Source organism: Dermacentor variabilis, chromosome 6 (assembly GCF_050947875.1).
Source record: "Dermacentor variabilis isolate Ectoservices chromosome 6, ASM5094787v1, whole genome shotgun sequence".
NCBI classification, from domain to species: domain Eukaryota; kingdom Metazoa; phylum Arthropoda; class Arachnida; order Ixodida; family Ixodidae; genus Dermacentor; species Dermacentor variabilis.
The window spans coordinates 190,814,144-190,833,260 of NC_134573.1; the positions used below are offsets into that span (position 1 = coordinate 190,814,144).

General features: G+C 44.0%; 1 protein-coding gene across 3 annotated transcripts in view; it reads left to right on the forward strand.

The window, feature by feature from the left end:
• The window catches only part of Asap (ArfGAP domain of ASAP), a 221,044-nt gene that overhangs the window by 40,639 nt on the left and 161,288 nt on the right, over positions 1–19,117 (forward strand). For all 3 annotated transcript variants that reach the window (XM_075697201.1, XM_075697202.1, XM_075697203.1), the window contains exons 11-15: positions 273–437; positions 4,837–4,884; positions 4,956–4,995; positions 5,071–5,119; positions 17,149–17,327. In XM_075697201.1, the coding sequence (XP_075553316.1) occupies positions 273–437; positions 4,837–4,884; positions 4,956–4,995; positions 5,071–5,119; positions 17,149–17,327 (481 nt within the window). The remainder of the gene's footprint in view (positions 1–272; positions 438–4,836; positions 4,885–4,955; positions 4,996–5,070; positions 5,120–17,148; positions 17,328–19,117) is intronic.

The following is a 19,117-nucleotide window of genomic DNA, read 5'->3' on the forward strand; positions in this document are numbered from 1 at the left end:
AATGATACCATAGTGAAATATAACTAGCAGTCATGATCATACTTATGTCATTGGCCTTCTTATGTGTCTATCTGGAAGCTATTGCAGCAAAGATGAATTGTGCATATGTGTTTGTTCTAACATTCTGTGCCTTAAGTCTTTCATGTAACATTCTAATGGTGCAGGTATTAATGCTCAGTTTGCTGTGACTTGTAGAGATTTCTTGCTGGCGCTGATCTTTAGCAATTTGTTGCTGAAATTGCATGTTCTTGTCTTGTTATGCTCTGGAACAGGTTAGCTCCATTGGCTACAGCTTACATCAGCCACAGGGGAACCAACATTATGGCTACACGAAGATTGGCTACTTGCTTAAGAAGTCTGATGGTAAAATGCGCCGTGTCTGGCAGAAAAGGAAGTGTGAAGTGAGGGACGGTTATTTGTACATATCTCACTCTGATGTAAGTAACTCTTTCTTTTTTTATTGCTTGTAATTATTTTATGTCTCTTATTTTACAAACAAGTTCACAGCATTAAAAAAAAAACAAGTGCACATGTTAAAAAAAAAATGTAACTAAATACATTTATGTCTAAAAAGTGTAATTGAGCAAAACAGACCAAGCCAAACAAACCAAATGTGCCAAGTAAACCTACAAAGCGGTCGCTGGTCCACAAATCATGTCTTTCAGTGCAGCGGACTGAGTTCATGAAGTGACTTACTAACAATCCGTCTGGCTTTGCTTATGTGGTTTGCGAACACCTGTGGTTTACGGCAGATTTGCACAGTGCTCTGACGCGTGCAATGCAGCGTCTCCAGGGGATGTTTCTTGGTCACGAGTTGCTTGACAACTTTCGCTTGTGTGGCAATTGTCGATATTCCCTGTGCAGTGGTAGGGCGCCGCTGATGGCTACTTGCAACTTAATTCTTCACATACAGTAAGATACATTTGACTTTCGTGTTCTACTGATTCCTATGAAAGAGGGATCAACCATATTTTCTCTTCTCTCTCAGCCAGTGGCTATATAAGTGATGAAAGGAGACATTTCAAAGGCAGTGAAAACTCTCTTTAAAGGCCATCTGCAATGAAATTTTCGACCTTGCAGAAAGCTGTTTCAGATAATTTAGCTATGCAGGAGCCTCTATGCAAAATCTTACACTTGAAATACAGGTCAGTCCCTCACAAAGAGCTCGCACAAATCAATGTTTTTCATACTGAAACTGAAAAAAAAAAGAAAAAAACGCCGCCATTATCGCCAGACGGAAGTGATGTACAGTGAAGGATGTGAAGATCGAGCACCCGTGCTGTCTGCTTTCCTGGCTTGTATTTCGTTCTGGTGTATCAGCGAACAGGTCCTGCATGTCTGCTGTTGGCTGTTTCGTGTGCTGTGACAATGCTGTTGCACTCTGGCGATGTTCTTTTAATGCGAAATATTCTCGGAGTCCATCCGGTTTTCTCTATCCGGTTGTCTACGTTCAACAGCAGGGCCTTGATGCGTACTGCCTCCGCTCGAAGAACACATTGGGGTGGCCAAGCTAAAGGTGCATTATAGTCCGGCTTAACGTGGACGCGATCCACGCGTGGCGCAGTTACGCTACATCGACAAAAATTGGACACTCCACAGTCTAGTGTGGCTGGCATGGGAATAGAACATGCCCTATCGCATGCTGTAGCAGCTGGAACAGGGTGCATCGCACACTAGCTTGGCTGACCAGCAGCATGCTGAACATTTGGGTTCACTAAAGCGAGCATGTTGTATTTGTGCGTTTGACAAACAATTAAGCACTCGCTCACTCTGTACTTGTCCACTATTGCTGCGGCAACAACTGATCGCTGCACTGCTGTGTGTAATGTTCAAAGCCTGGGTAAAATTTTAGTGATCTTAGTGTCTCCGGCATGACATGTCAGACTTCACCGGCCGCTGCCTGGCACGCTGGAGACGCCATACTTGTCAACTGATCAGACCGATAAGACAGCTACTGCCATCTGTAGTAAAGGATGGTAAGTAGCTGAGGCTTGGCATGGCCAAGCTTGAGGGGCTCACTGCTAAGTGTGTAAACTCACTGCCAGACAGGCCGGACTGCGGCTATGATAAAGCTTTGCCTGTTTCGCTCTGGCAGCATTGCATTCCTACATGGCTTGCCGCTCCATTTACACCATGGCTGCTGCGTCGCGTTCTCCTTCGTGACAAATGCAGCATGCGGTTCCTGCTCATTTCTGGCACTGTGTCAGAATGGATTTCGTTCGTCTTCTTGGGCGCATCTGATGTGAAGTGCACGAAATATCGTGAGGACGATGCTCTGCCGGAAATGTTCGCTCGAGAATATCGCCCTTGAACACAATTTACCTTTGAACGTTACCTTTGGTTTCTGTGCGCTATCGCGGCTTATAGTACTTATAGTCACCTTGAGAAAGCGTTTGCCAAGCAGATCTTGATACTGTGCTGTTGAAATGTAGCTTGTGCAGCTTTGTCCACTGCAGTTTACATGCTCTGTGCACATTGGCTGATCCGCGTGGCACTTGCCTGCTACACTGCGGTGCATGTTCGCGCTCTGAAAGCTGGGACAGGAAAGATGTGTTCGGCCTTCCTCTACTCAGCGTTGTGTACTGCACAGCCATTTCTCGTGCTCGAGTACGTATTCGAGCACCCTACTGCCATACAACACATCGGCATTCTTGCAACAGCTCAAAGAATGAGTGCAACAGACAGAACGCATGCCGAGAGAGACGCCCGTCAACTCGCAAATGATGAGCGAGCAATGCACCTGGCTGCCTAGGCACAACATGGTGCAACTGAGAGATCAACAGTTGCCTACTGTTCTTGAATATTCAGCATATCCGCATCGCTACCGCTTTGCCGCCAACTGCATGCGTCATCTGCATAGGCACTATTTAATAGCTGCTAATAACAAAATTAGGCAATTATCAGTCCTGTGGCTTTGCCAAGATTAATTTTAGAGTACGTGCTAGGCGTTTATAGTCAGTTGAGCCCAAGTGAAGTTTTGTTGCAGTTGGCCTTTAATGAGAACAAGCTTCGGGTTAGGGAGAACCACGGAATGGGACTGTGTTTGGCTGGTTCTGGAGCTTGCCTTCAATCCTAGCCTCACACAGACCGAACCTCCACAACTTGTCTGGAGATATTGCAAAGGGCACTTTACTTACTTGAAAACGCAACCCAAATAACCAGCGAATGTGAGCATGCCCTTATGTCGGGCGCCACCTGACATTATCTGACTACAATACATGACTGACTATACATGTCCAATACATGACTGACTGCAAAGGGTTAATAACATGTAATTCATTACGTACAAGTCTGGTTTAAATGTGGAATGTTGAATTGAATTGAATTGAATTTTATTCCACAACAAGAAAAAGTTAAGAGGAGGGCAGGTAAAAGCTGTAAAAACAGCTTGAGGAGCCCTGACCCCCTATCACACGGGGAAGCATAAAAGTGTGCGGCTAAGGGAGTACAACCTACTAAAAGAAAAGCACTTGCAGGAGTTATAAAATGTCACTTGAAAAGGGGATTATACAGTAGTCAAAGAAATAGAAAATCATCGTATCACATCATTATACAAACATTAAACGCAGTTGTTTTGGTGATGTACTAGATATGTCAATCTTATTTTCTTTTATTATGTGGTTTAGAAGTGTAGGCAATTGAAATTTTAACATTTGATTTTCGTAATTGGTCCTACATTTGGCGACGTACCACACTTCAGGATGGCGCACATTATAGGCAAGGAAGTTTTTCTCTAGCCTTGCTAGGTTTGTCATGGCATCATTATTTTTCAGCAAACCGAGTTTATATAAACGGCATAGCTTGTAATCATACATTGATGGAACCTGAATGATGTGGGGCTTCTTAAACAATTTGGCACTGTGGTAGCGATATGGGACTTTACAGGCTAGTCGTAGAGCACTTTTTTGCAAGACAGAAAGTTTGCCAATGTTTGAAACTGTTGTAGTTGACCATACAAGAAATGCGTAATTCAATAGGGAAGAAAATAAAGAGTTATATATGAGTATGCTAACAGAGGTAGGAAAATAGTAGCAGTGACGGCGCATAATGCCGGTTGTCCTAGATAGGTTATTAATAATGTAGTTCATGTGATCATCCCATGTCATGTTTTGTGAAAAATATACGCCCAGTGATTTGAAGCTTTTTACAACTTCAATTTTAGAGTTATTTAATGAAATGTTGGGACATACGTGTGGTGGGGGCGAAATAAAACAGCCTTCGTTTTATTAATGTTTAGTTTTAGGGAATTCATTTGAGCCCATGCATTAATTTCAGACAGTGCGCTATTCACTTGACATTCCAAATCGGCACACAATTTGCCTGAAAAGAATAAACTCGTATTGTCAGCATAGATTATATAAAAGTTGATACAAAAATTGCAATATTTCTGTCAGATTCCATTTAATAGGAAGTGTATGCAAAAAAACTACAGTCGAACCCTTATATATTCAATCTGAAGGGGATCACAAAGAAGTTCGATGTATAGGTAATTCTATGTATAAAATAAATATATTGTAAAAAGATTTTCAAGGGGATTTTACAGCTGGTTGTTCTACATGATAATATGTGTTATATGTGGGTTTCATATATCCGGGTTCGACTCTATTTGACCTTAGCCAACGAAAGCATGTATATGCACTGCGTCAGCAGCAACTGCCACATTCAGAAACATGTGCAGATGTGGTGAAATGTGTTTTTAATTTACTGGATGTCATTCGTGTCAAGTATGTTTAGTTTTCATTGTACCTGTAAACCTTTTTCTTATAACCGCATTATTTGCAGTATAGCAAGTCCAAAAACAAAACACCATGCATTCACTTTCAACTGTATTTGCAGGAAACAAAACCTCCTACAAAGCTCAACCTTCTTACGTGCCATGTGAAGGTAGGTTCACAAAGCTTTGTGTGCTCAAATAGGTTTTTTTTTTATACTGTACAACTCACCATCTTTCACAGAGCCTACAAGAAGAAAAGCGTTCCTTTGACTTAATTTCCTGTGAGTAGTCATCAACTGGTCCTGTACTAGATGATAAGAGGCCTCACGAATGCTCCATGTGATTCCTCTGTGCAGATAACCGAACATACCACTTTCAAGCTGATGATGACTCAGAAATGGAAGCGTAAGTGTAACTGCTTAGTACTTACTGTCTAGGCACTTTGCATTGATGCCATTCAAATTGTCTGCAGACAGATTCACAATCGACTTCAGTGTTGCCACTGTGACGAGCTCTGGAGTGGAGCAAGTGCGGCATTAAATAAGCGTCCAACAAGTTTTGTGATTGACTCTAGCTGCATGCCATAAAAGCGGCCATTAAATGATTTGGACAGATTGAATGAATTGCATGACCGCATGTTTCTTTTCCTTACATCTGAAGTTTTATTTCATGTGGAAATTAAATAAAATGAAGTGGTAATCTCATAATATTCTCCTGCCCTTTACTTTGAAAGTTCATTTAAAAAAATACACTGACCTTCACCATACCAGTACTGACACCTATGCTGTCAAATTGTTAAAAGGAATCTGCTTGTGGCTGTTGTGACTACAAAAATTAATTAAATTCTGGGATTTCATGTGCCAAAACCACAATATGATTATGAGGCACGCTATAGTAGGGGGCTCTGGATTAATTTTGGCCACCTTGTGTTCTTTAACATGCACCCAATGCATGGCACATGACCTTGTTTTTTTTTTTTTCTCTCTTTTTCATTTCACCCCCATCTAACTGCGGCTGCCGCGGTCAGGATTCGAGCCTGCACTTTCAGCAGCACAATGCCAAAGCCATTAAGCCACTACGGTGGTGGGTGTGTTGAGACTACTCTATCAAACCTTATTCAGATGCAACTCAACTTCTTGTAGCCCAGTAGTCGCATTAAAGAAAAGAAGTGCATGTATTTGCTTAACCCATGTGGTTAGTTCCTAAGTGTGGTAAAAGCACAGGTGTGATGTTCCTTTTACATAAAACTCATGTTCATGGTTGATGATGGTTGTGAGGTGCATGTTGCACAATTTCCAAGCTGTGAATGTTCACTTATGGTCTTTTACTGCATTCTTGTGAACTCTCACTATTTATATTATGCCCACAAAAGGTGTGTATTGAGATGCCACGTAGTAGCCACAACGGTTTTGATCAAGTGCCTATTGAGATTCAGCTAGCCATCCGAACATGGTCTTCCTCTTCTCCACTTGTTTTGAATGCCTCTCATTCTGTTGAGGCGTAAACCCAAAACGCACATAAGAACGTCACATTTTGCTCCGCGCAGACGAAGCCTGCTGGACAAGTCAAACAGGCTGTCAAAAGATAAAGGGCTTTAAACAGACGACATGCATAACTTCAGTCATTGCAACTGTTGGCCATTTGAAGTGAAGCGTACTATGCAGTAGGTCAATACGCCTATGTGATCGATAACAACCTAGGGTCCAAAATAGTGCGCCGTGAGTTTTTCACCTAAAACACGTTTTCTTATTGGCGTCCACAGCCACATAAAGTCACCAGTGTCATATATCACGTGTTGGTGGTCGTAGTGTGCTTTCGAACGGTCTTGTGAAACCAGAGTGCACAATGAAGCAAGTTGTCGGCTGTTTTCAGCAAGAGAGATGGTCTTGAATATGCAGAGGTTAGCGAGGTTGGAAAAGGAGAAGATAATGCCTATACTCTATCTCAAAAGCTTGTTGCAGCACTGCCAAGCACTGCCAAGCACTGTGCAAGGATATTGCCTGCATACGCAGGCAATATCCTTGCACAGCGGTATGTAGTTCAGGACGTAACTGGCTGATTATTGGCTACACTAGAGAGTTTTATTTTAGCTCACTACATGATATGGTACAGCGATATGTGACATGTTAGCACCTTTGCGCATGCAAGTTGTATACCGAGGTTTACTGTGGCAGTTACCACCAGTAACCAAAATTGCTACCCTAACTGTGGCAACATGGCAGCGCCCATACAGCACCGACCACCCTTTTCAATCCGAATTTGCGCTTCTTACTGGCTCTCTGCCCTGTCAACAAGAAACAACTGGCAAAATCTGTCATCTCTAAGTCTTATCTCAAGCTGAGGTCAAATCATTAGGTATGTTTTGTCGTAATTATTCTGATCGGCTGTTTGTTTTCACGCTGCGAAGACTACAGACACGGCACTAAGCCGTAAAACTGGTTTGATTTCTAGTTAGCAGATGGTGCCACAACATTAGCATTGGTGATGCATAATGATGCGGAATGCTATAAAAGCATAATTGTTCACTGCATCATTAATTTACTACCCGGACATGATGATGGTAGAGAGCAAATGTCAAGTAAACTCCGAGCAGACGCTGCGGCACAGGTAAACATTTGTAAGAGCATTTGCCCGTACTGCTTGCTAAGGAGGCTGCAGGGTGACTGCAGGGAAAGCGTACAGGTAAAGAAAGCCCTGCTGTCGCATGCATGTAAATGCAGCTTATGGTAATGGCGTCAAAAATTTTTTTGCATCAATCAACCAACCATGGAGCATGTAACAGGCTGGCAAGCAGACGCTGAGCAGATGATGTGGCACAGACGAGGAGATCTTAAAGGGTATTCAGTCTTTCTATTGGCTAAGAATTCATGTAGCGTCCACAGTGCTGCAACCAGCTTGTGAGATGGAGTATAGTGTATAACAAGGTGGGTGAGCATAAAGGAAAAGAAGGGACTTTAGCCTGTAGTTTTGTGCTGTGAGCTAGTAAAAACGTACATAAAGAAAGGTAGCACGCTGTCCTAGTTATGATCTGACATGATATACATGGAAAGCATGTTCATAAGAGTTATGTTGGTATGTTCTGTAAGGCCATTTGTTTGTGCATGATATGGGGTGGAACAGTGAAAACTTGAAGCACATTGATGAAGCACCTATTTGACCACATCTGCAGTGAACTGCTGCCCACGATCGCTGATAATGGCTCTGAGAGGTCTGTTTTTGAAAGGCCAAAACACAGCCGAAAAAGACACAATTTAGCTGCAGTAGCCAATGGTATATATAGCAGCTGTCTCACTGTAGTGTATCAAGTGATTTGCACTAACGATGATCCAACAATTCCCATTATATGACCGATGGAAAGGACTGAGATGGTCCATGCCGACTTGTTCAAAAGGAGTACTTGTGGGTGGCACTGGATTTAGTTGACCAGAAGGAGTGCTCGTGGGACGCTTGTGACATTGATACTCGCTGCAGCTCGACACATACTGTTCGGCTGTCTGACTCATCTTAGGTCAGTAGAAACTTTGTTGAACATGGTAGAGCGTTTGCACAGATCCCAGATGACCAGATGTTGGATCATCATGAATAGCATGCAGGATTGAAACATGAAGACTCTCTGGCACTACCAGGAGGTATTGTGAAGCTGTGGTAGAATAGTTCTTTTTCCACAGTAGTACCCCATCATGAATGCAAACACAAGTGGCCGATGCTGGTTTTGATGCAGTAGGGAGCAGTGGCTCTAAAGTGCGGTCTTTTTGTTGCTCAATCTTGAAGGTATCGTTATCAGGAAATCCTGGCTCCAATTATGTAATACAGCAGTTGAAATTGTTTGTGTCGCAGTCCATCGTTGCATGTGGCATGCCTAAAAGGCAGTTAGCGTCGACATGCTGTCAGGGCTTTTATAGGAAACAGTAAAATCATGCTTCTGTAGATGAAGTTCCCAACACGCAAGCCAACCTGATGGATCATGGCGATTAGCCAGCCAGCAGAGAGAAGGGTCTGTCAACATGATGAAGGGGCGCCTGTACAGGTATGACAGGAAGCGCTGTACAGCGAAAATCCATGCAAGACATTCTTTCTCTGTGACTGTGTAATTGTTTTTAGGCTTGCTTAAGGACCAACTTAAGGACAGTTCTGACGCCAATACTGCTAGCGTCTGCATGAACTTCTGTGGGCGCTGAAGGGTCAGAGCATGGAATAGGACATCAGAAGAAACTTCAGCTCACACAAACTGGCTTCACATTCAGAGGTCCATTCACAGGAGACACCCTTTTCAAGGAGGCACGCCAGCAGATGGATGCTGTTGCCAAATCTACAAATAAACTGGCGAAAGTATGAGCAAAGGCCTAGGAAACTGCGTAGCTCTTCTACTGAGTGACGTTAAAAAGCTTTGACAGCAGTAGTCTTTGCTGAATTGGGTCGTATGCCATCCTTATCCACTAGATAGCCCAGAACCACTGTTTGGTGCTCTCAAAAATGGCATTTCTTTGAGTTGAGCACCAAACGTGCTTTGCCCAAGCAGTCTAGCACAAGATCGTGATGTGCATTGTGCTCACTGAATGTGCACCGCAAATCGCTACATTGTCTAGATAGCACATGCACACTTCCCACTTCAAACCAAGCTGCATGTTGTCCATAAAGCACTCGAAAGTTGCAGTCACATTACAGAGCCCGAACGGCATCACAGTAAATTTGAAAAGTCTGTCTGGTGTTAACTGCATCATTTTCTTCTTGTCTGCCTTGTGCATAGGAATCTGCCAATACCCCGACCTCAAGTCGAGAGACAAAAATTAAGATGCTGAGGAAAGCCAGTCAATAGTATCATCAATATGCGGGAAAGGGTACACATCCCTTTTAGTGATGACGTCAAGGCAGCTGTAGTCAACAGAAAATTATGATGTGCCATCTACCATCTTTCTTTTTAACCAGAATCACTGGCGCTGCCCACGAACTACATGATTTTTGGATTACATTCTTATTTAGCACTTTGCGGACTTGCTCATTGATAACCTTGCATTCCAATAGTGAAACTCTGTATGGCTTCTGTCGCAAAGGCTGTGCAGATCCCGTATCTATGCGATGGTGTATACGAGCAGGAGGAAACAGTGCTGGTCCCTCTTGCCATGAAGTCAAAAAGTCTAGAATGTCTCAAAAGACTATTTTCCACTTCACAGTGCTGGTTAATACTGAGCAACTTTTTGATCAAAGCTAAAATGGAGGAGTTCGTAGGGTGTGCATTAATGAAATGCCATTTATCCAGAGAATGAGAGGCCTCTGTAAGAATGGCGAGTGACATTTGGTCTTCACGGTGTGCAGTGAGTTTCAGACCATGCAAGAGTACTGGAGGTTCATTGGAGCAGCTTGCGGTCCATAACCTAGTGTGCCTGTGAACTACTGACAGCATGCAATAAGTTATCAGCCCATTTCTCTTAATGCAGTTCGGATGAACAGGCTTCATGGTAGTGTCAAATGTTCCGTCGGTGGTAGGGAAGCAGGTGTATAAGACACACTTAGCAGATAACAAAGGCACAACTGCATCTCTGGACTTGCAAAGCCCACTTTGATGATATGGTGGCCTTTCCATAAACTCGGCTGAAAAGCCATATTCACACTAATTTCTTCCATTTGGCAGTCGACAGTGGCACTACACAGTTTGTGGGCAATTTGGTACTTCACAGGAGTACCGACCACTGCGGGTTCAAGCTTAGCGAGCTACAGGGGTGCATCAGCTGTCCCCTCCCTTACATTTGCACACTATGCACGCAGGAGAACACAGTATTGCCCTTGGTTAGCAGAAACCGTTTGTTGTCTCCAGCGACACCCAACACTGCACAAATTCCCGGTCCCGAGCTGGCACGGGAATCAAAGGGCTCCTGCACCAAGGGTGAAAATGCAGACAGGGACGCTGCTAGTACGTCGCTGGGAGAGTATGGTTCCCCGCAACATGCCTTTAGGAAAAGTCCCCACAGCTATGCTGCTTGCTCTTGTGATAACCAATGGGCCCACTCGCAAGATCTCTGGCAATCACTGTTGGCGTGGGCCTCCGATAAGTGTGGCTTGGCACAGTACGACCATGTGGAAGCACTAGGCACTGCTCTTCTGCTTAACCTGTGGAAAGGATCAATGCAAGGTATGTGCTCGCCATACGTGCAAGGGCACTGTAGGTGAGCTAAAGTCCGATACACAAAGGGGTCAGCGGACGAAAGGAAAATGTGTACCTACCCAGTGCTGTCCCGGAGAGATTGTGCTCGCTTTTCGGACAGTGGTGAGGTGCTGCCGGCAACACAAGCACCCCCACCGTAAACCATCGTGAGTGGAGCGCCACCACCGACAACTGTCGCAAGTGGAAAGAAGAGAGGCATAGGGATGACAGAACAGGTGGATTCCTATGCAAAGGCTCTGGAACATACCTCAATCCTCATATGTTTAAAAAAAATCAAGGCCCAGGATTACTTCATGCGTAGAACGAGGTAGAACAGCAAACTCTGCTGTAAATATTTAACCACCCAAGCTAAAGTCCACATTGCACATCCCGATAAGATGCAACAACTCCACACCCTGCACAACGTATTGGCACGGTACCAGCAAAACATCACTTTTCATCACAGGAGGCCTTTAAACGCAAGACTCGCAGCTGAAACAGTTGCTTCCGTGTCCACTAAGGACATTTATTGAAACACCGTCAGTTAGTACAGACACCTTATTCTTAAACATACAAATGGGTGGAGTTATCTCTGTCGACATCGAAGATTGTCCAATGACCTTACCTCTAATGGCCATGCTGGATAGTTTTCCAGAGGTGGCAACAGGTAGCAATGCCATGGAGACAGCGACTGACTTATGCAAGGAGCAGGTGGTGGTATCAAGCTGCGATTGGATGCTGGAGAACGATTCTACAGCGTCTCCGGATGATGGCAAAAAATGCAACCAGGAAATGTGTACAAGGGCGAGTTTGTTTTCACAAGTGGAGCGAGGTACCACCTAGACATAGTCGATTGATCGAACCTCATGGTTGGCAGTGATTGCAGTACCTAGTAATGTGACCCACATCGCCACAGCTATGGCACATGTGCACAGAGTAAGTACGCAGAGCACCGACTCCACCGCTGTGCAGCACATTTGCTTGAGACAAAGCGTGAAACACAGACATCAGGCACCTTGCTCACTTCTTCTCTATTTCCGTCCGCTCTGCTTCCTAGCTTTCTCCTCTGTTCCCAAGCCCGGCCTACTAATCTCCTCGCGTAGGGCTATCTGCTGAGGCACGTGAAAACCATTCTGCAGTTTGCTTCCATATGTGCATGCACTATAGTGGCAGAGAATGGTGACGGCGGCAGCGCGGAGCTGGTGGGGTGGGTACGCCGAGATTTTTATCTGCTATAAACTCGAGTCCTCGGCATTTCTATTTGACAGCGTTCAAACACAAAATTACATGCGCACAGAAATAAATGCAAGTGAAAACATGCCCCTACTTTTCCTGCACGTATGCGAAACATTTGTACATATCCCTAGAGAAAACAGACTAAAGGTTGTACGAAAAGGCACAGCAGAAGTACATGTTTTTCACATCCGAACCTGTGCGTGGAATTGAAGCTTATGTGCTACGTAGTTTTCGTTTTCGGCGCTTTGCTTACTGTGCATGCAGTATGTTTAATCATGCCCAATGGAACAAGGTGTGTTCATACTCGTCCTTGAAAAGGCCTAACAGAACATTAATTGATGGAGTGTTTCTTGCCCCGCTATAAATCCGGCTGTGGCAGAGGACAGAAGAAGTTTTCTCTTTTCTCTTTTTTGCAGCACCATCTGATCCACAGCTGCTGCAGCAGTGGTGCCAGGAAATTCCTGGAAGTAAGCGTCTGCTTAAAGCAAGAGATTAGAGTGTTTTCGTTGAGCGTCTTTGCGGTCCACTCCACTCTGAGATGCCCCGCTAAGCCACAGCGGAGCGGTGGGCAATTTTCACATTTTAGTTATGCGTTTAGCGGAGCGGAGCGAACCTTTCATAGTTGCAGCGCCGTCTGACCAAATTGAGGGTAATGAAAGAAAATAAAAACACCATTTGATCACTTTTATAAAGTAAAACGGATATATATAACTTATTTGTCCACGAAGTATCTAGACGTGCACTTGTAATTACTGGTCCATTTTATCCAGCGGGGAAAGAAAAGCGACGTCTTGGGGGAACACCACGTGATAGCCAGCGAGCGTGCTTTTGCATCCGATCCAATCCTTTCTGACACCAACGCTGGCCAATGCGCTGTGCAGCACGCTCTGCTCAGGCAGCTTGTAAGTAGACTGTGTTTGCCGCTCCGCTAGCCCGCTTGCGGCTAAGCGGAGGGTGCATGCGCATTCGTGCTTCTGCTCTGCTGCTGAGTGGAGCGTAAAAATGCCAAACTAAAATACTCTATTATGTGCGTGACATTTCGAGTAGCACCTGTCTGTTGATAAGTACTGCAGCGCACATAACGGGAGTGTCCTACTAGACCAAAAAAAGTTCCTTGATTGACTTTGAAAGAGAGCAGTTTCTGTGATTTTTGAGGGAAGCCAGGTGCAGCTCACTGATTCTGAGTGCCAGGAGCAACAAGATGTGGATATGGAAAGGCAGAAAGACAACAATTTGTCTTCAGCAACACACACACTGCAGGTGCGTTCCCTTATTGGGGCATGTTCCGTAATGGGAATTCTCAGCCTTGCCTTCAAGAAGATAATGATTCTGACAATTTACAAGCTGGAGGCTACAGCGATCTGATAGCAAAGAGAATGGTTTGAATATGCCTTGCAACAATGATTTTGCTGAAGAAAACTGCAATTAGCTCCATAGCACCAAATGACAACAGCAGAAACACTATGAGCACAAGTCAAAATTCATTTTTGCCGGAGCAATTTCTGCATCCAGAAGGAATGAAGCTTCCACCTTCATGGGACTGCCATGTGGAAAGAACTGGGGGACAGGAAAAGCGTCTCGAGAAGAGAAGCGAGTGAAGCAACTGTCTACTTGAACGCTCAGATAAAGACACTAATGAAAGGCACCCTCGCCCCAAAACCTTCTTTTCGCTGTCTTCTGACATGACTCGGGACTGCACAAACTGCCCCTCCACCATATTCTAGTTTATTTTTTCCTTGCCTAGTCAATGCATTTCGTTTATTTTCTGTGTGCTCTTTTTTTCCTGCGCCTAGCACAATTCCATGTAACCTCCCTTAATAAAAGCCTGCAATGGGCCCTGTAACATTTAATAGGAGTAAATGAATTAAAATGAAATGAAGACATGTTTCGTCAACTAACGTCTCTCGAACCGCAACACCTATGCGCACTACTGGTGTCGGGGCATGTGGTGAGCAGATGACACGACGTATGTGCAAGTAGGTGTGGGAGCATGGCCAAGCACAGCCATGTGCCATTCCCATAACAAAGACAGAGAGACGCGAGCTTGGTGCAGCCGCAGCCACGTGCCCACTCCACCGGTTGATTGAAGCAGTCTCCCCCTCCCTCCACATTTCGCTCCCATGCATAGTGCCATCTGGGAACAAGCTGTGAAATGGCAACCACCATTTCAGGATCTGTCTCTTCCAGACAAGTGGTGTCAGCACTCCTGTCTATCTTGCTCCGTGCGCATAGGTAAATGATGATTGACGAACTGCTGCTCAAAGTATTTGGCTGGGGGTGGCTGTGAAACAGAGCATAGTTGCTCAGCCGGCTGAAGACCACGTACCATGCAAACTGGCCGGGGCAAGGGCGTTCTCCATGTCATTTCTTGGGCATAAATGTGCCCTGATGTGGCCATTGGGCTTATTTGTTGTTGATGTCTGTGACATATACCAATGATTGCCAAGAAGCACATGGTGCTGCAGGGACCATGTGTTGCAGGGAATAGGCATCATGTTGTTGTATGATGTTACGCCAGTACCTTGTGTTACAGCAGTTCTTAGTGCAGGTACATGATCTGCTGTACTGTAACCGCATCGATGCTCACAATGGTTGTCACATTTGCCAGTTGCCCAAATTTTGGTGCAATGTGATGTGTCTTCAACGTCCCAAATGTACGGCAGTGACGAACGGTTTTTGAGACAAAATGAAAGTGTTCTCTGCCTATGAGAAAATCGTAGACCTCTTCTGCAATTCCTTTAAGGAGATGTCCGACTCGGTTTTCCTCAGACAACCTTGAATCCACTATTTCACACTGTTTGAAGATTTCTTCTATGCCTGTAGTGCATGTTTCTCCAGGAGTTTAAGTTCTTTGAGCTAGTGTTTGCTCCGTGGGTTTTTGTTTGGCATAGGAGTTGCCAAAACACTTGTTAATGTCCTCAGCAAAGCTCTCCCATGTTATTAAGAAGTCTTTGTCGTTTTTGTTCTACTTTAGTGCTGTCTCAGACACAGTACAACATATTCAAGCTGTGTGACAGTCCCAACGGTTAATAAACGAGAAGAAAGGGGGTTAACCGAGGGGCCCGATTTTTATTAGTCCTATCCTAAGAAGCCAACAAACACTGACACCAAGGACAACATAGGAGAAATAATATAAATAAATGAAACAAATGTTGCCAGCGACATTGATGCCTTCAGGTAGCATATGTGGGTTTGTTGACCAGTTGCCTTCACCGAAAAAGATCACGTTCTCGTGACGGCTGCGGCAATAAAGGACGTTCCACGTCCGCCGCCAAGGTCTGTGAGTGGTGGTGCTGGCTAACACTTCCAGGGTTCTAGTAGGACACATAAATACCCACGAAAGCGGATGGGAAAACAGCACCGCGGTAGCTCAATTGGTAGAGCATCGCACGCGAAATGCGAAGGTTGTGGGTTCGGTTCCCACCTGCGGCAAGTTGTTTTTTCATCCACTTTAATTTCCATTAATTTATCGTTTCTTTGTTTCATTTATTAAGCACAAGTAATTTCCCCTATGTTGTCCTTGGTGTCAGTGTTTGTTGGCTTCTTATGATAGTCCCAACGGTTGTAGCGCATCATCCTTGCGTAGTGCGTCAGCAACTCGTCAACATCTTTGCCTGCTCTTCCTGCGAACGAGTGTAGTTTCACGTAGTGCTGCGCATGTCCAACCGGCATTGACCTTTGAGCAGGTACAACTAGCACTGGCGTTGGTCCATGTTTGTCCCGAGACATGATGAACGTTGTTGGTAGACCAGCGAGATAACAGCTCCGACAAAGCTCTAGCAGTTGCAACTCTACGGTACGTTGTGTCGTATCTCGTGCCTCCATCTCTCTGTTATTCCCATGAAAGGTGTTTATTGAGATGCCATGTAGAGGTAGCTGCAAAGACCTTGATCGAGTACTAGTCAAGATTCGGCTAGCCAGCCGAATATCGCCTCGCTCTTCTCCACTCGTTTTGCATGTCCCACATCCTGTTAAGGTATAAACTTAAAAAACACACATAAGAGCATCACAGTATTATTGTCAGTCCCTTCCATAGAAGGGTATTATAGTGCCCTCTGTAGAAGGGTGAACAGGAAACATTTGCTAAGGACAAAAAAAGAGAAATTGTAGATAAAATATAATATGAATGTCTAAGTAAAATCTTTCAATGCATAAATCAAAGTGCAGCACGAGCAGTGCAAGTGAATAGCCTTGACTGGCCGCACAGCTGCTGCAATGCTGAAGGGTCAGTTAAAGTTACCTGCACAGTGAGCCTTCTTTGTGCCATGTCAGAGAGTCGACGAACCCTGCCGTAGCGCCATTCTGCGTTGCGAAGTGGAGGAGCGTTGTGCCCTTTCCTGACCGTCTCTCGTAGGATAAGCCTTGGGCAAACCCATCTTGAGAGAGTGCACAGATGAACGTTGTTAGCTGCCATTACGCCTAGGATAGTTGACCTTCAGTAACACCTATGAAGCACAGCTTCTTTAAGCTCACTGAGACGTCTGCCTGTGTCCTGAAGAATTCCATCCCTCTGTCTTGTGCATTAAGTAACACTGTCCTTATGTTTTCTTAACCATCAATACACAATCTTTCCTATTGAATCAACAGTGCACATGATATGGCTGAAGTGTGACTATTGCTTTATAAGTATATTAATGTTTAATCTCATTGAAGGCTGAATAGTTTGTTCATTTATACATTCATGGATGTCTAAGAACTCTAGGCAAGCATCAAAGCTCAATAACATGAGTTTTTTTTATCTCGTATCTCCACATCATCCATTGTTCACAGCTGTACATCAGCATGTATAAAACCAAAAGTACTAACAAATTGTTTTCCATTTCTCAGACTAACATTTTTCTCACAATCCCTGAAAGTCTTCTCATTCATGATAGATGAATAGCTGTGTTCTATCTGCAGAGGAACGGTTGTTTTACATTTTTGTTAATAATAGGGGGAAAATGGAGTGTGGGAGGTAAGGCTGCAATGTTTAGTTCAAATTTAGTGGTTGGTATTGTGCATTTGGTGTCTAGCCTTGTATACCTAATTTATGAGCCAAAATGTGCCTGTGCGTGGACAGGTGGAAAGCAGTGCTGGTCAACTGCAAGGAAGGAGCCCTTCGCAAGGCATTCACAGAACCAGGGCAGGCTGGCGGTGGCACGGGGAATCAGAGTCTCCTGGAGTTTCAGCAGTCCATCATAAGACAGGTGCAGCAGTTGCCTGGCAATGACCGCTGCTGTGACTGCAACTCAACGAAAGGTTTGGGGACCATTCTTGAGACCCTGCTTGTGCATGCCTTAAGCCAAGGTGGCATTAATAAAAGGATGGGCCACGTTACCTCAGAGTGATTCATTGTGAAGCACTGGTGTTGCGAGAGAGTGACAAGAATAACAGTTATGGCAAAGGCACATGCATGAGAAATAGGGCATTACGGCTGGTGCAGAAAGCACTTGGTACGACCCATGATTGCGTCTGTCCATAAGTGCCGTGTGCTTAGGACTAGGTAACTGCTGTAGGTTTGACACACGCAGAAAAAAAGAAAACCTTCACATACTTGCATTATTTTACCTCATGCTTTTGCGGTGAGAGGATGGCATACTTGAGACAGAGTTGGTTACAATCCTGTAAGGTAGTGCAGTAAAGACATGAGCAGCTATGCCTAGGGATGAAAAAATTTCTGGTAATTTTGAGCAAGAGGAAAGAAACCATTCTTTTTTTTGTATTTTTTTCTTTAATTTTGGAAATTTTGAGAAAAATAAACTCCGTAATAAAATGGCTTATATTTGTTTTTCCAGCAATAAAAACATTATTCTTAAATACATGTGATAATTATGCAGAGAACACAAAGACAATGGAATGAACACCTTGTTATCTTCTACAAAAGATAGCTAATTTGATAATTGAGAAGAAGGTTACTCAGTCTCGGGGTCACTCTCACTAGACACATTCTCATTTGAATCAGTTGCAGCTGTTTCCACATTCAAATTTGATTGTACGTAGATGAGTTTTCGAACACGTTTATTTGTGAGTCTGTTGGGAAGCTTGTTATGAGCATTCCCAAATAGACCGGTTTCGTTCACAAGTAGTAGATGGCGAAGGTATCTGCAGCAGCTTGGAAGCTATGGCCTTGCCACCAAGTTGACTGTTTCACATGCTTGGCAGAGTCCAAAACGCCAGTTCTGGACCAAAACTCGGAGGGCATGCCCTATTCCGCTATGTTTGAAAGCTATGCTGCGTTTTAAAGTGAAATTGAAAGCATATAATGAAGACACTCGAAAACAACTGTGCTGCCATTTTTCAGTCATCATAGTGATTTCTAAAATCTTACGCTGCACAGCAGAGAATGGCAAGTATTACCATATGTGGAAATTTTAATGGTTCTTTTTCCACTTTCCTTGTGCTGAAAAAAAAAAGAACACGAAAAAAAGAACATTTTATCCCCCAGTCTTTCCATGTCTTTTTTTCCCCGCCCTTACATCTCTAGCTATGCCAACACAGCCACTGCACTAGCATTACTACATGATACTTCAGCAGTTGATGGAGTAATCTCTTCATTTGCCAAGTTTTTAAAGAAATATTTGTAACATTCTTTAAGAGCTATCTTTTTTTGTCATAGTTTAATTTAAATCAGCTATGTATCATGGTTCAGATCAGCTGGATAATAATGATATACAGTGGAATCTTGATAAATGGAAATCGCTTAAACGGAACTGCCTCTTAACCGGAACACCATCCTCATGGTTGGTTGGGTTAGTATTCGTGCCATTGTGTTCAGCTTTGTCTCCCAGTAAATGGAATTCCTGATAAACGGAAACAATTTCACTGGATCCTTGAGGTTCCATTTGAAGAGAGTCCACTATATTGGCAAAGCCTAAATTTCACTGTAATGTTACCTTGCACTATGTAAAACATGACCAGGTAGGAGCAAGTGAACATCGATTGGGGTCTGTGCATGTGTTCGCTTTCTCCTAGCTGTTGTCTTTTCCTGCCCATGTCTTTTTTTGCTAGAACAGTGTTAAGGTTACTTCAGTTGTTCAGACACATATCCT